The sequence below is a fragment of the Bombus flavifrons genome, chromosome 11, assembly GCF_040668555.2.
Source record: "Bombus flavifrons isolate JBK064 chromosome 11, iyBomFlav1_principal, whole genome shotgun sequence".
NCBI classification, from domain to species: Eukaryota; Metazoa; Arthropoda; class Insecta; order Hymenoptera; family Apidae; genus Bombus; species Bombus flavifrons.
The window spans coordinates 7,525,445-7,538,118 of NC_138452.1; the positions used below are offsets into that span (position 1 = coordinate 7,525,445).

The 12,674-nt window shown below is 37.8% G+C and overlaps 3 protein-coding genes across 4 annotated transcripts in view; 2 read left to right on the top strand and 1 right to left on the bottom strand.

The window, feature by feature from the left end:
- Positions 1–7,379, bottom strand: part of LOC138185272 (uncharacterized) — a 45,718-nt gene extending 38,339 nt beyond the window's left edge. Inside the window, exons 1-2 of the mRNA XM_069124112.1 lie at positions 7,276–7,379; positions 6,460–6,935 (exon numbers count right to left, since the gene is read on the bottom strand). Coding sequence (XP_068980213.1) covers positions 6,460–6,843 — 384 coding nt within the window. The 5' untranslated portion in view covers positions 6,844–6,935; positions 7,276–7,379. The remainder of the gene's footprint in view (positions 1–6,459; positions 6,936–7,275) is intronic.
- Positions 7,380–8,663: 1,284 nt separating this feature from the next.
- Positions 8,664–11,342, top strand: LOC138185046 (dihydrolipoyl dehydrogenase, mitochondrial). The gene is made up of 7 exons (XM_069123640.1): positions 8,664–8,845; positions 9,226–9,511; positions 9,588–9,954; positions 10,028–10,372; positions 10,439–10,530; positions 10,607–10,932; positions 11,001–11,342. The coding sequence occupies exons 1-7, from the start codon at positions 8,801–8,803 to the stop codon at positions 11,064–11,066; spliced, it is 1,527 nt and encodes a 508-aa protein (XP_068979741.1). The 5' UTR covers positions 8,664–8,800; the 3' UTR covers positions 11,067–11,342.
- Positions 11,343–12,027: 685 nt separating this feature from the next.
- spg (dedicator of cytokinesis spg) overlaps positions 12,028–12,674 on the top strand; it is a 55,567-nt gene continuing 54,920 nt past the window's right edge. For both annotated transcript variants that reach the window (XM_069123636.1, XM_069123637.1), the window contains exon 1: positions 12,028–12,429. In XM_069123636.1, the coding sequence (XP_068979737.1) occupies positions 12,393–12,429 (37 nt within the window). In that variant the 5' untranslated portion in view covers positions 12,028–12,392. The remainder of the gene's footprint in view (positions 12,430–12,674) is intronic.

A 12,674-nucleotide genomic window follows, 5' to 3' on the forward strand; every position in this document is an offset into this window, starting at 1 on the left:
TAAAATATACGAATTAATGGCAAATTCGTTGCGCAATCAAGAAACACAGCGGCTGGCGAAAGTATTCGAACATTTGTAAGAGCTCGATCGTATTAGAACCTAAGCGTTCGTTAAGCTCCTTCGCTTGCTTCGACGAATACGTATAAAAAGAAACATAAACAAATTTACAAGATAACTTGGAAAATAATAACGAAAGCGAAATGCTCGTAGAAACATTTGCGAATAACACAATACAAATAATATAATACAATATGAATACGATTAACACAGTACGAATAACATAATACAAATCTTGAAATCGCATGAGTTTTCCTAGTCGAAAAATGTCGAAGTTTTGCGGTAATTTTCTCAAACTTATAGACAGATCGAAACGCGTTTTCCGTGGTAACGCGAAAGTATGACCGTTGGCCGAGGATCAATCGCTGCGTATCGCCAGCAATAGTATCGGCCTCAACACTCTAGCAACCTTACGATAACCTCACCTACGGAATCTAGTTTCGAGCGCGGTATAACCAGTTTGTCAGTTAATTAATGCTGCAAAACTGGTAGTCCTGCGCTTTCGAACTGTACTGGGTCTTTATCTGGTTCTTTGCACCACGCTGGGTCTAACGCTGTCACATATTATTTATAAATCTTCGATCGTAGGATGATTTAACTGCATCGTAGGATATTTTCAAGTCGACTGGCTGCTTGCACCATCCTTGGCCATCCTCGGTTGTCGAATTTTCCGAAACATTCTCCGGACGTTTCAAGAGCTTTCAAACGTTTTTCGTTTTACAAGATTGCAAGACACGAGCGAATTTTAATAATTTGCCTGTCGTGCAATTTCTCCGCACTCCATCGTACCTCGTATCCTTGTCAACTTGTTCCATATGCACTGGCGTGTCGTATAGCCGACTAGAATCAGTTGTTTCTCTTTTAGAAATCTTTATGGTGCGTACAATTTTATGATACCTAATTTATTTGCGCAAAATGACGCTCCGAAGGCACAGTCCTCTTTCTTCGCCCAACGAGTTTTCCATTCCTCTGTCGCGCCATATATTTTATATTCTCGCTATCTTACCAAACGTTCTGAATTTGTTGTCTTGCAATCGGATAATAATACAGCGGCGAACGATGAGAACGTAAGACGTTTACTACCTTTTTCGATCTTTCCGAGGGTTTTCTCCAACTATAGTGGAATACAAAGATATCCTTCGATATGTCGTATTGTAACGAATTAAATGAACAATATAATTGCTGCGTATACTCGCGGTTTATATTAGAAGAATTATAGCCACGCTACTTGTCGGTATTTATCGGATAATTTGGTGAACCAAGGACAATTTGTCGTCTATGACATACTGCAACTAGAAAAGAGAAACTTCCACGCGTAGTCCTAATTCGATTACCTCTGGTGATCTATTATGTCATTATCGTCTAATGACAAAATCCGTAATCACTTAGTCGCCAACCCAATAGCAGAGAAATGTGCTTCATATCGAACTAGAAAAATACTTCCAAACCGAGTGATCCAATAAACAAAATGTTCTCCCCAAATACTTCAACTATGAAAAATAGATCGTAGAAGATATTAAAAAAAAAAAAGTAACACTTCCTATTAATTATTCATCGACCGTAACTTTCAACTATGTACATCGTTCATTCGGGGTGAACGTGTTCGGATCATAAATTGGAAAGAAATGGCAAAGAAGTGGCAAGTGTACTCTCGATATCGCGCAGTTAAACTCGGTGGAATTTAAAAAGTACTCTCGGAGACGGAAGACGCGCGCAGATGGAATTCTCGCATGTTTTATAGGTTTTCGGAATCGTGCGATAAATTCGGTTGTGAAAGTGAAAACGCGCCCACGGCGAATGCTCGATGCGACTTAATTAAATACACGGACACGAAAAGGTGGTGATACGCGACAAGCGAGAAAGTTCATTCACCATGAATTGAACGAGGAAGAGCGCAGCAGAGCGCAGTTGCACACAGCGGTCCGTCGAGTCTGGCTTTCGCAATTTCCATCGCTACGTTCACGTGCACGAGGCACGATTTTCGTTATGAAATAGCGAACAATTTCATTTCATTTCGTTTTCATGTTCAGGGCGGCGAGATGTCGGCGGGTGTGGCACGCGTGCTCCTATCGTGCGAATAAGAACGACACGTATACGCAATAGCTTTAACAAAGAGATTTTCAAACAAAAGTCCGTTGACATTAACGATACGTTTTCGCATTATCATGCAAATTATCATTATCATTATCATTCGCATTATCATCAAATCATGCATAGCATCGTGGCGTCGATATACAACGTCGTCTCCTGTTTTTCTATGAGAAAGTGGATATTTTTGAAAATTCCTTTCGCATCGGTAAATCCATTCCAAATGAATTTCTGAATTGTACTCGAAACGTTCGATCGTCGAATCATCGTAACTAGCTGCGATATCGTGGCGATTCGTGGGACCACAGCGTGTACAAATAGCTCTGGAAAGTATCCGGACACTTGCTTGCTTTTGTTAAGATGCGTCTCAATTGGCAAATTACGGATAAACCTGAAGAATTTGATATTTTTTAATCGTCATAGCCGCGTGCATAATATTCCTTACGCTGCATATAGCTTCGTCCTATTTGTGTTTCTAACATTAGCAAATAACCAATTCTCTTGGTAAAGAGATTTGCAAAATCATGGACTCGTGATATTTTGGAATTCGTAGCTTCAATCGAATTAAATGAGATTGTTTCGTTCGAGGTGCAAGCATACGTTCTTCTTATATTTAGAACGATTAAGAAATATCCAAATAGTTGCGAACGACGATGTGGTTACAACGACGGCTATGGCCACGACTTTAAGAAGATGCTTTATGCAAATTGCTCGTTTCGCTTTTGTCGTGTATGCGACTTCTTTAATCGTCTCCTTCGCCTTTCATACGTCATTGCACGTCACTCTCTTTAACGAAAGATGCTACAGCAGACATTCATAAATTTGTAAAATTTCCAAGAGAAACGGTAGAATGCGAAATGCGTTCAACGTTACGACAAGAATACGAAAATAGGCTAGACGATGCTATCTTGCGAAGAAACAAACTATAAGTGAGTATAGTGGATATACGGGTACTGAGAGGCTGTTACCCCTACGCAAAACTTACTCCAGCAACGTTCCGTCAGTCGCGTCGTGAGAATCCAATTTTGTCCGATAGAGAGACGAAAGAGAAAATATTCGCCTAGAATCGCTGGCTCCGGTGACGGTGGATTATGGTTGCACAAGTAGACACATAGAATGTTGGTCACGAGGAAAAGATAAAATACTGGACGAAATCACGCCGCGAATGGCGCGTAGCCACGGAGAAAAATGTTCGAAGCACGAGCGTAAACATCGAACTGAAGCTGCCAGGCAAGCTACGCAACAACACCACGCTAGGCCCGACCTTAATAAGCTGCTTTCACACCGAACTCGCTACACTTAGGCCCAGCTTTTTCAACAAGCGCCAATTTCTAGTAATTTCAACCTTCCAATTATCTTCGATTACGCTCATATGCTCTTTCAACTCTGACCATTTCTTAACTACATGCTCGGCTTCCACTGCGTGCCAGGTTGCGATCCATAAAGAAAATCTTGTAAACGTAATTCTCGAAGAAGCTTGAAGAGATTTTGAAGCGTCTGTTAACGGTATCTTTGTCGATGCAGGATTTTGTGGCATTTCTGAAACCAAGCGTCCGTCTCATACATCTTTTGCTTATTAACAAATGGTATCCACGAGTTCGTTAGTAGTCGTGATAACTTACGAGAAGTCGATTAAATATTTATCGAGTCGTCGTTCGCCGCTGTGTTCGCGAGTCACCATAATTACACGGCCTCGAAATAGCAAGTTCCTCGTCAATATTTTAACATAGCCGGTCAATGGCCTCCTGGCATTCAAGTATATTTATTGCAAGTATATTTCGAGCAAACTTTCCTCTCGTACTTCCGTCATTCTAAGCATCACGCCGTCAGCACTCCGATCTTAGTGTCTCGTTTATCGATCATTCGCCGTACATAGTAGAATCATTTGTTAGATCAAAAGTTCCGCGAGCATAAATTTACGCGCTACACAAGAGTGGAAGTTTTAGAAATAAAACGGAGTAACGATGCTGACCGTGCAAAAGAGCTCGGTGTGGACACGACTTAAGTCGAATTCCACACAAAGAAAGGCATTCGATGGAAAAGAACCTGCAACGGACCTGAGGCCCGCATCTTCCAGGTCCGAACCTAATTTATCTTAGGGCCCTGTACTCGCGAAATTCGTCCCTTCGAAGAATTTTTCGGAAGAAGTTGCCAAATCGATTCTCAGGTCTCGACGAACGCATTGTCATCGATGAAAATTTACCGCCATAGCGTTCGTAATTTTCTAGTCATTTCCTAGTCGCTTCGTGGTGGATGAATGGCCGAACGCAGTTGCGCCTAAAACATATAACGTGCAACGTGCAAACGAGCGTACAATTTAATTCTCCGTGAAACGTTTTCATCTCAAGGACGATTCGCGATCTCAAGAGACGGCTTTAATCTTCGTTCGGAAAGCCGCGTGACAGTAAATCTTCCCAGAATCATACACTACGCTCGAACGTGAAATAACTCTCTCTTTCTTTGATTGATGATACCGTTCGTGCATCGCGAGAAATCTCACCGATTAGTTTCAAATCCTATCCGCCGTGATCCTCCACAGGCTTCGCGGTCTTTTCCAGTACTTCGATTTAAATATACAGCAAGTACATACTGTGCAAGAGTGTTGGGCCAACTGCGACAGCAATATCGTCATGACAAGCTATTCGTGTTTTTAAGAAGTATGGTATTTCCATAGAATTTCCATTTAAATAGTTCCAAGAATTTCAGACTGTGGCATAAACAATTGGAATGTTAAAAATGTCGTTAAACGGGATGTGGGGTGTTACGCGAGCTATAAAGAAGCCCGATATTTCGGCTATACGAAACACACGAATAAAATACGTATTAAATTTGTGATCACGTACCAGTGTTCTATGCACCGTGACCACAAGTTCCCTTAATTGCGTCTTTAACAACTGCTACTCGTTTGCAAGTTCGCGGTAAACGCGTCCATTATTCGACTTGCCGCAGCCGTTTCATCGACTACGCACCAAAAATACACAATTCACGGTGTGTACGCTTTCCTCGTGAATATATAAACGGAAAACAGATGGTGTACATACAAACATTGAAAATACCGCTTGACTTAATATCGCTCGCTGTGCTTATGCGATAATTATACGAGATTTGTAACGATACGCTATAAAGTTAAAATATCGTAATACGTATTATCAAATGGCACGGTGATGTTACTATTCGACATTCGTGATATACACGAATACGTACATATTTTTCGCAATTTCACTTCCAGTCGTTCCATAAGCAACGTCGTCTTTCGTTTTATTTCGCGCGTCGTATCTCGAAAATAATTGTTGAGATTTATAGTTGACGACTAGAAAAATTGAAAATAATGATGAAACAAATAAAACATAGATTTAGAAAAATGTAGATAGCATATTATTTGTTAATAAATACGATAACCTTATTTATGGAATAACCTAATAAGATTACTAAGTTTTCGTCCCGATGCGTTCGTTGAAAAAAAAATTTCTTTCTGGTTACACTTATTTCGTACTGCAGACTACCTCGAACAGAGCGGCTCTAAAAATTTGATACGATCGTTGTTCGTTCTCGGAGCCTTCCGTCCCCCTTTTACATCGTCCTGCATTTTTATCTGCTCGCGTTATCGTGCTCGATCAGTTGATAAGTTGCATCGGCTTCGCAGATCTTCACGTATCCACGACTTACGTACTGGTCAACTGTCGACCATTTTTAACCCCTTTATGCTCGATATTGCATACACGATATTATATAGGTACTTTAACAAATTCTTATCTAATTAGAAAATAAACATATTTACTTTGGTTATAGGTGGTTTATGCTCGATATTGCATACACGATATTATATAGGTACTTTAACAAATTCTTATCTAATTAGAAAATAAACATATTTACTTTGGTTATAGGTGGTATATGTTTGCGCATTAAGCATGCGTAGGTGCATTGCGCTTTCTTTATAGAAACATTTTTAAAAATATGATGCAATCGCTGATAACCGGTAAAAAAAGTATATCCACAATCCTAAAAAAAATACACATATCTCTACGAATTTCTATAATCGTAAAAGCTTCTTAACGGAAGTCATTTGAATTATGACAGTTTTCTAACCTTATCTTTCTATTTGTGTGATGTATATTTCTACTTAATATGAAAACTGCCGTTATTCAAAGTCATACGTAGGTCAATATATCAATATATTATGCACGGTTCTTTGCAGATTGCCCGGTTTGTGTGGCATCATCAAACGTGCACAGACGTGCGAAAATACATTAAAAGCATCAAAACGCATGACAGTACACAAAGATTCCTTCAACAATATAAATAAGAATAACGTACCTCATCGTCGTGATGGCTGTTGGAAGGCACTTTGTCAGAAAGCTCCTTGATCAAATTCTCCGAGTTCGTCTGATTTGAAGTAGTTGGCAGTTCATTCGATTCCTTGACACTGTCTTTCGAGTCTTTAATGGAATCGGACCAAGTACTTTCCTGTTTGATCGAGTTTACTTTCTCTTTTTTCTGATTCTGTTTGCCCTTCTCAAGATGCTTAGACTCGTTGAAGCACCTTTCGAAGCTGGATGCTCGTTGAAGAATCGTCGGCGAAGTTGCAGTCGATTCACAAAATTCCAGCTCGCTTTTCAAATTTTCGTTGCTTTTATTGCATATCCGTGGAGGGTCTTGGTCGCGAAACGCTCTGCGTTGGCCCTTTACTATTTCACACATGTTTTTCTTGTTTTAGATTAAGTCGATTAAATCGTTCATATTTCCTTAGGGATCTTCGAATCAAACATCTCAAAGCTATTCCCTTCCGAAACCTTGAAAATTATACATTATCGTTATTACTTCTCGTTTTATCGGAAACATATTTTTTGTTTATCGTAAATCAAACATCTCAAGATCAGTATTCTTATCGTCATCAAAATACCAAACGTTATTTTTTCACGATGCAACGAATTCAACTATAGTACTAGACAATTTAAATTCAACCAATCACGGATAAGCTACTGATAATGGAATTACGTTCGATTAGTATACCAAATGTGAGATTGATACGAACGCAAAAGAAAGATTCTAGTAAAGACATTTCGTAAGATCGTACTGTGTTGAACGAGAAAAATATCACCGACTTTGTTGACACGAAAAATATGTACTAACCGGTTTTCAACGAACGTTCCTTCTAACGACAGGGTTAGCTTCGTTTCCGTGACGTACAATACTTCCGTAGGGTAGTGAGACGCAAACTGTACTATCTCGCCAAGGGCCAAACGAGTCATGCGTCATACGGAAGGACATCTGTTGCCCTTTTCTCTCGACCCCTAACGTTCTTTTCATCTTTATCTATCTAGCTATTGGCCGATTCGTTCCACTTGCTCCCTCTTTTTTACTTCTTCGATCGCCACTCTTTTTGACGAGGAATAAAAATTGTTACAGCTTACGAGGTCTAGTTTGTAAACTCGATCGCAACGATATTGTTGATTATCAAGTGAATATCAACGTTGAATTAGTTTCAATGAAGAAGTTTGAGATATCGGCTACAGTTAAGATGTTCATACGTAAATCGATTTTGCGATAGCGAAAAGATATTTTTTACCGACCGCGAGATGGCACAAATTCTTAATATTCTGATTAACTATGCGTAAATATTCGTAAATGTTTTTCTTCGAATCATAAATTATTCTATGATAAATATGATAATTGCAGTAGAAGAGTAAAGATTTAACAGAAATCTCATACATTTATATGTCTTCTATCCAAGAACGTAGGTAGAATGACTTTTAGATATTTTCACGTGAAAAGCGGCTAGTCGTTACAAAGTGCGCTGTAATCCTATTTAATGAAACGTAACTAGTACAAATCCATCAAAGCGATTAATTTACAGGATATAAATTTGAAAATATTTCAATTCATACTGTTGATATTTTATATATTATATGCGAATTACCTCGCGTATCTTAGGAGATAATCGTCGATGTATGAAAGTTTCGTAATCTTAAGATAAAAGCTGTTAATTTTTGTTCTCTTTTAATGATTATATAATTAAATTTTCATCTCCGAAACTATTAACCAAATAAGCATGATTTCCTTTCTTTCTATTCATGAAAATATGACCTTCGTAAATAATTATTTTCATAATACATAAAACTATTTGATAACAAGATATAACACTTTTTGAATAAGTAGTATTAGTAGAGTGATATCTTTCAGTGTAGGGCACTTCCTTTTGAATGAATTTCAATTCGAATGTGAATCAACGAAAGAGAAACTTCTTACGTCTAACTTTATCAACTTCCTGTTCTATAATTCCTACACATACTCACCACATAAAATCGTAGATAGTATTACGAAACTTTTGTTTTTTTATACGATCGGTATTTCAGAACACGAAACACGAAATCTTCTTAGATGCCTGATCTATTCTTCGTCTTATCCATGTCCAAATGTATCAGATGAGCGAAACGAAAGGGTTAGTGTTATTTCGTGTTGCATAATAGGTCAGTAGCGCCATCAAGCAGTATAGTCTCCGAACCATATAGCCAACGATATATCGAATTATCAGAGCTGAGACAAGTTGGTCGTTGAATGATATTGAAGTAACCGGTAGTGCTCGCTTCTTACTACCTAAAGCTTGTTTCCTTTTTGACCCCCTTTATATCGGGTAGTAAAGTATATTACAAAAAAGATGATGCAAGCTAATTTTTGGAGTTTGGTGACCACTTCTGTCAGAGTAAGTAAAAAGAAAAGATATTTATGAATAAATGACCTCGTGGATGCATTACAATCGTATCAGACCATACATTTTACTCTATTTCGTAACATTTTGAAGGACAAATAATTTTGTTGTATATTTTATTCCACTATTTAGTTAACTTTCTTTGCTATTGGTCATTTTTTCCTTATGAAGCATTGATTAAATATTTGAAAAAGCAAAATTGATTTGTTAAATTCATTATTCGATATGAAAATAAGTTCTCTTTATTTCGTTGGTTATGTCACCTACATCTGACTTTGTCAAAGTTTAAGGATTACAGATACAATGATAGCAAACAGAAATAGAAAATTCTTTCTTAATCAATAACTTTCTGTTTTTTCTGTTTTTCTTATTAGCCATCATGTGTCAAACGTATTGTACCTGGCTTGACAGCTGCACAGCAACGCAGATACGCTAGTACTGTGGAAGCAGATCTAGTTGTAATAGGTGCTGGTCCTGGTGGATATGTAGCATCAATTAAAGCTGCACAACTAGGAATGAAAACTGTTTGTATAGAAAAAGATGAAACATTAGGTGGGACTTGTCTGAATGTTGGATGTATTCCATCCAAATCTTTATTGAATAGTTCACATTATTACCACATGGCACATGCTGGAGAATTACAAAAATTTGGCATTAACGGTATACTTCTCATTTTTTCTTTCTTTTTTTAAATATCCATAATTTAATAATCACTAACTTGACAATTCTGTTCTAGTTGACAATGTCTCTATCAATATTGATCAAGTAATGCAGCAGAAACGAAGTACAGTGAAAGCCTTAACAAGTGGTATTGCTAGTTTATTTAAAAAAAATAAGGTGGAATGGGTTAAGGGTCATGGCAAAATTACTGGTCCAAATCAAGTGAGCGCACTTGGTCCAGATGGTTCAGTAGTAAGCACTGTTAATACTAAAAACATTATAATTGCCACTGGCAGTGAGGTCACGCCGTTTCCGGGTATAGAAATCGACGAAAAACAAATTATTTCATCCACTGGATGTTTATCGTTAAACGCAGTGCCAAAAAAATTGATAGTAATTGGTGCTGGTGTTATTGGGTTGGAATTAGGCTCAGTTTGGCGCAGGTACATTTCATACTGAAATTAATTGTATGAATTATAAACAAGATATGTTGAGTTGCTTTATTTGCTCCTATAGATTAGGCGCTGAAGTAACAGCAGTCGAATTTTTACCGACTATCGGTGGAGCAGGTATCGATGGCGAAGTTAGTCAAGCGGTACAAAAACTTTTAGTCAAGGAAAAATGGGACTTTAAATTGGGGACAAAAGTCACTGGTGCGAAAAGATCAGGCAGTGAAATCATCGTTTCTGTCGAAAACGCGAAAGATCCTAGCAAAAAGGAGGATTTAACGTGCGATACACTTTTAGTCTGTGTTGGCAGAAGGCCCTATACGAAAAATTTAGGATTAGAGGATTTGGGAATCGAACGAGACGAAAAGGGCAGGATCCCTGTAAACAATAGATTCCAAACAGTAGTGCCTTCGTAAGTACACACTTTGTTGAGAAAGTTTTCCTCACCGTAATTATATGTAAAATTACGTTCATATAGGATTTATGCTATTGGAGATTGCATTCATGGGCCAATGTTGGCTCACAAAGCCGAGGACGAAGGTGTTATTGCGGTTGAGGGCATTGCCGGAGGTAATTAAGAAATACACATTATAGTTTTTCCGTTTGTATCTCTGGAAGTTTACAGCAATTATAATGACTTATTCAGGTGCCGTTCATATCGATTACAATTGCGTACCTAGTGTAATATATATACATCCAGAAGTTGGTTGGGTAGGAAAAACAGAAGAAGACTTAAAGAAAGAGGGTATCGAATACAAAGTTGGAAAATTCCCACATATAGCAAATTCCAGAGCAAAAACGAATGCAGACACGGATGGTTTTGTTAAAGTCTTAGCTGATAAGAGTACAGACAAAATATTGGGAGTACATATGATTGGTGCATACGCTGGTGAATTGATTAATGAGGCAGTTCTTGCAATGGAATATGGAGCAAGTGCAGAAGATGTTGCGAGAACATGTCACGCTCATCCGGTAAGTAGATATACGATATTCGATCGAATGTTGAATATCGGACACTGATTTTATTATTGTTCTTATAGACATTCGCGGAAGCCTTCAAGGAAGCCAATTTAGCTGCATATTTCGGAAAACCTATCAACTTTTAAATATATGGATAAATTATCTATGAAACATTAATATTTTGATCCACCGTAGCTTCGATCTAGTCTACGTTTAATTTCAAATGTGTCGCGGTACACTTTTAGCACCTTCCCAGGTCTCATTATCACTTAATTATATAAGGAAAAAAACTGTAAATAAAAGTATATACCGGAATTTATGGAAATATTACATCTTTTATAGTAGATTTATTTTTGTTGCTTTATTATTGTATTTATTATAAATAAATTGGTAATTCATCGAATATATTTAAGAATATAAAACTGGATGTCTGTAACCTTGTGACATCTTATTTCGGTAATCTTAAGAGTAGAGATAAGTTTTTATTATGTTACTGTTGAAATTCCGTTTCCCGATTTCATAAAAACATCCGCCTTAACAGGAGTTTTACTTTGTAAGTGTAGTAATTTTGGTCGTCGTGTATTTAGATATAAATAAAATTTAGTACACTTATAATAGTAATAAACAACTAAGCAAATATACTAGTGTGTTTTCCCGTCTTTAGAGAAATTTTAATAAACTTTTCAAAATAGAGTAGAAGCTCGTACGTACCTATTACCCGAAGTACGGTCGAGTGTAATTTCAATTATACACGTATAAGCAAATTTTCATAATAAATGTATTATAATATATGCAATTATTTATTTTATGTTCAAACTAGATTCTATGTATCGAAGAAGGAAATTGAAATCCTAACAGTTAGATCATAATATTTAAAATAATAAAAAGAACTGTAGCTATATCATGCTATACATTATACATTAATACACACAGTGAACAGCTATTATTAAAACTGCTTGTTCCTCGATCTGTTTGCATAAATAAAATTTTATCGTATCTTGATGAAGATCTAAAAGAAACAACTACAATTTCTCGTAAAATATAAAGAACACGGTAGTATACTTGTTTAGTTGTTTATTATTGCTATAAACGTACTAAATGTTTACCTCAGCGTATAAAAATTAAAGATAAAATAATATTGGCAGTATATACGATTGGTACATACACTGGTGAAAGCGAGCAACTATCAAAGTCGAGGTAAAATATATATGCATATAGAAGTGTGTGAACTAGGTACGTTCCTGAAGAGCACATGACCGGCGCAGCAGTAGCAGCGTTGCCGGCGCGGCAGTTAGCCACGACTTGCAGCGGCCATCGGCAACGTTGCTCGACGGCAGGGAGAGAGAGAATTCTGAGGGTGGCACTTGTGCGGCAAACACACCCAATGTTTGTGTTTTCGAATTTTTCGTGATACTACGAGTGGTCGGTGGCAGTTTAGCAAGGGATGTAGCGCCGTTGTCGAACCGCTCGAGATGTGGACGACGACGAAAACAACTAAATACGGCGTCGGTGAGTTCTCGTAGGTGTTCTTTCGCGATTAATGCGCGGCATCGACCCTGCGGATCTGTCAAACTGCTCGTGTCCTGATCCGCGCGATTCTCCACGAGTTTTAGTCGCGTCCAGTATAGGTGCTTAACGATCGACATCGTGTCATCTATTATATACACGGTACGTCGCGGTTTTCCGCTCTCGCGTCAGGTATCTCAGCGTCAATGATTCGATCAACCAGCGTCTTGACTTCTTTCGGGTACATG

Coding starts and splice junctions, on each gene's coding strand:
- LOC138185046 (XM_069123640.1), top strand. CDS start 8,801: ATGATGCAAGCTAATTTTTGGAGTTTGGTGACCACTTCTGTCAGA. Junction 8,846..9,225: donor TGGTGACCACTTCTGTCAGA/GTAAGTAAAAAG, acceptor TTTTCTTATTAG/CCATCATGTGTCAAACGTAT. Junction 10,531..10,606: donor GGTTGAGGGCATTGCCGGAG/GTAATTAAGAAA, acceptor TGACTTATTCAG/GTGCCGTTCATATCGATTAC.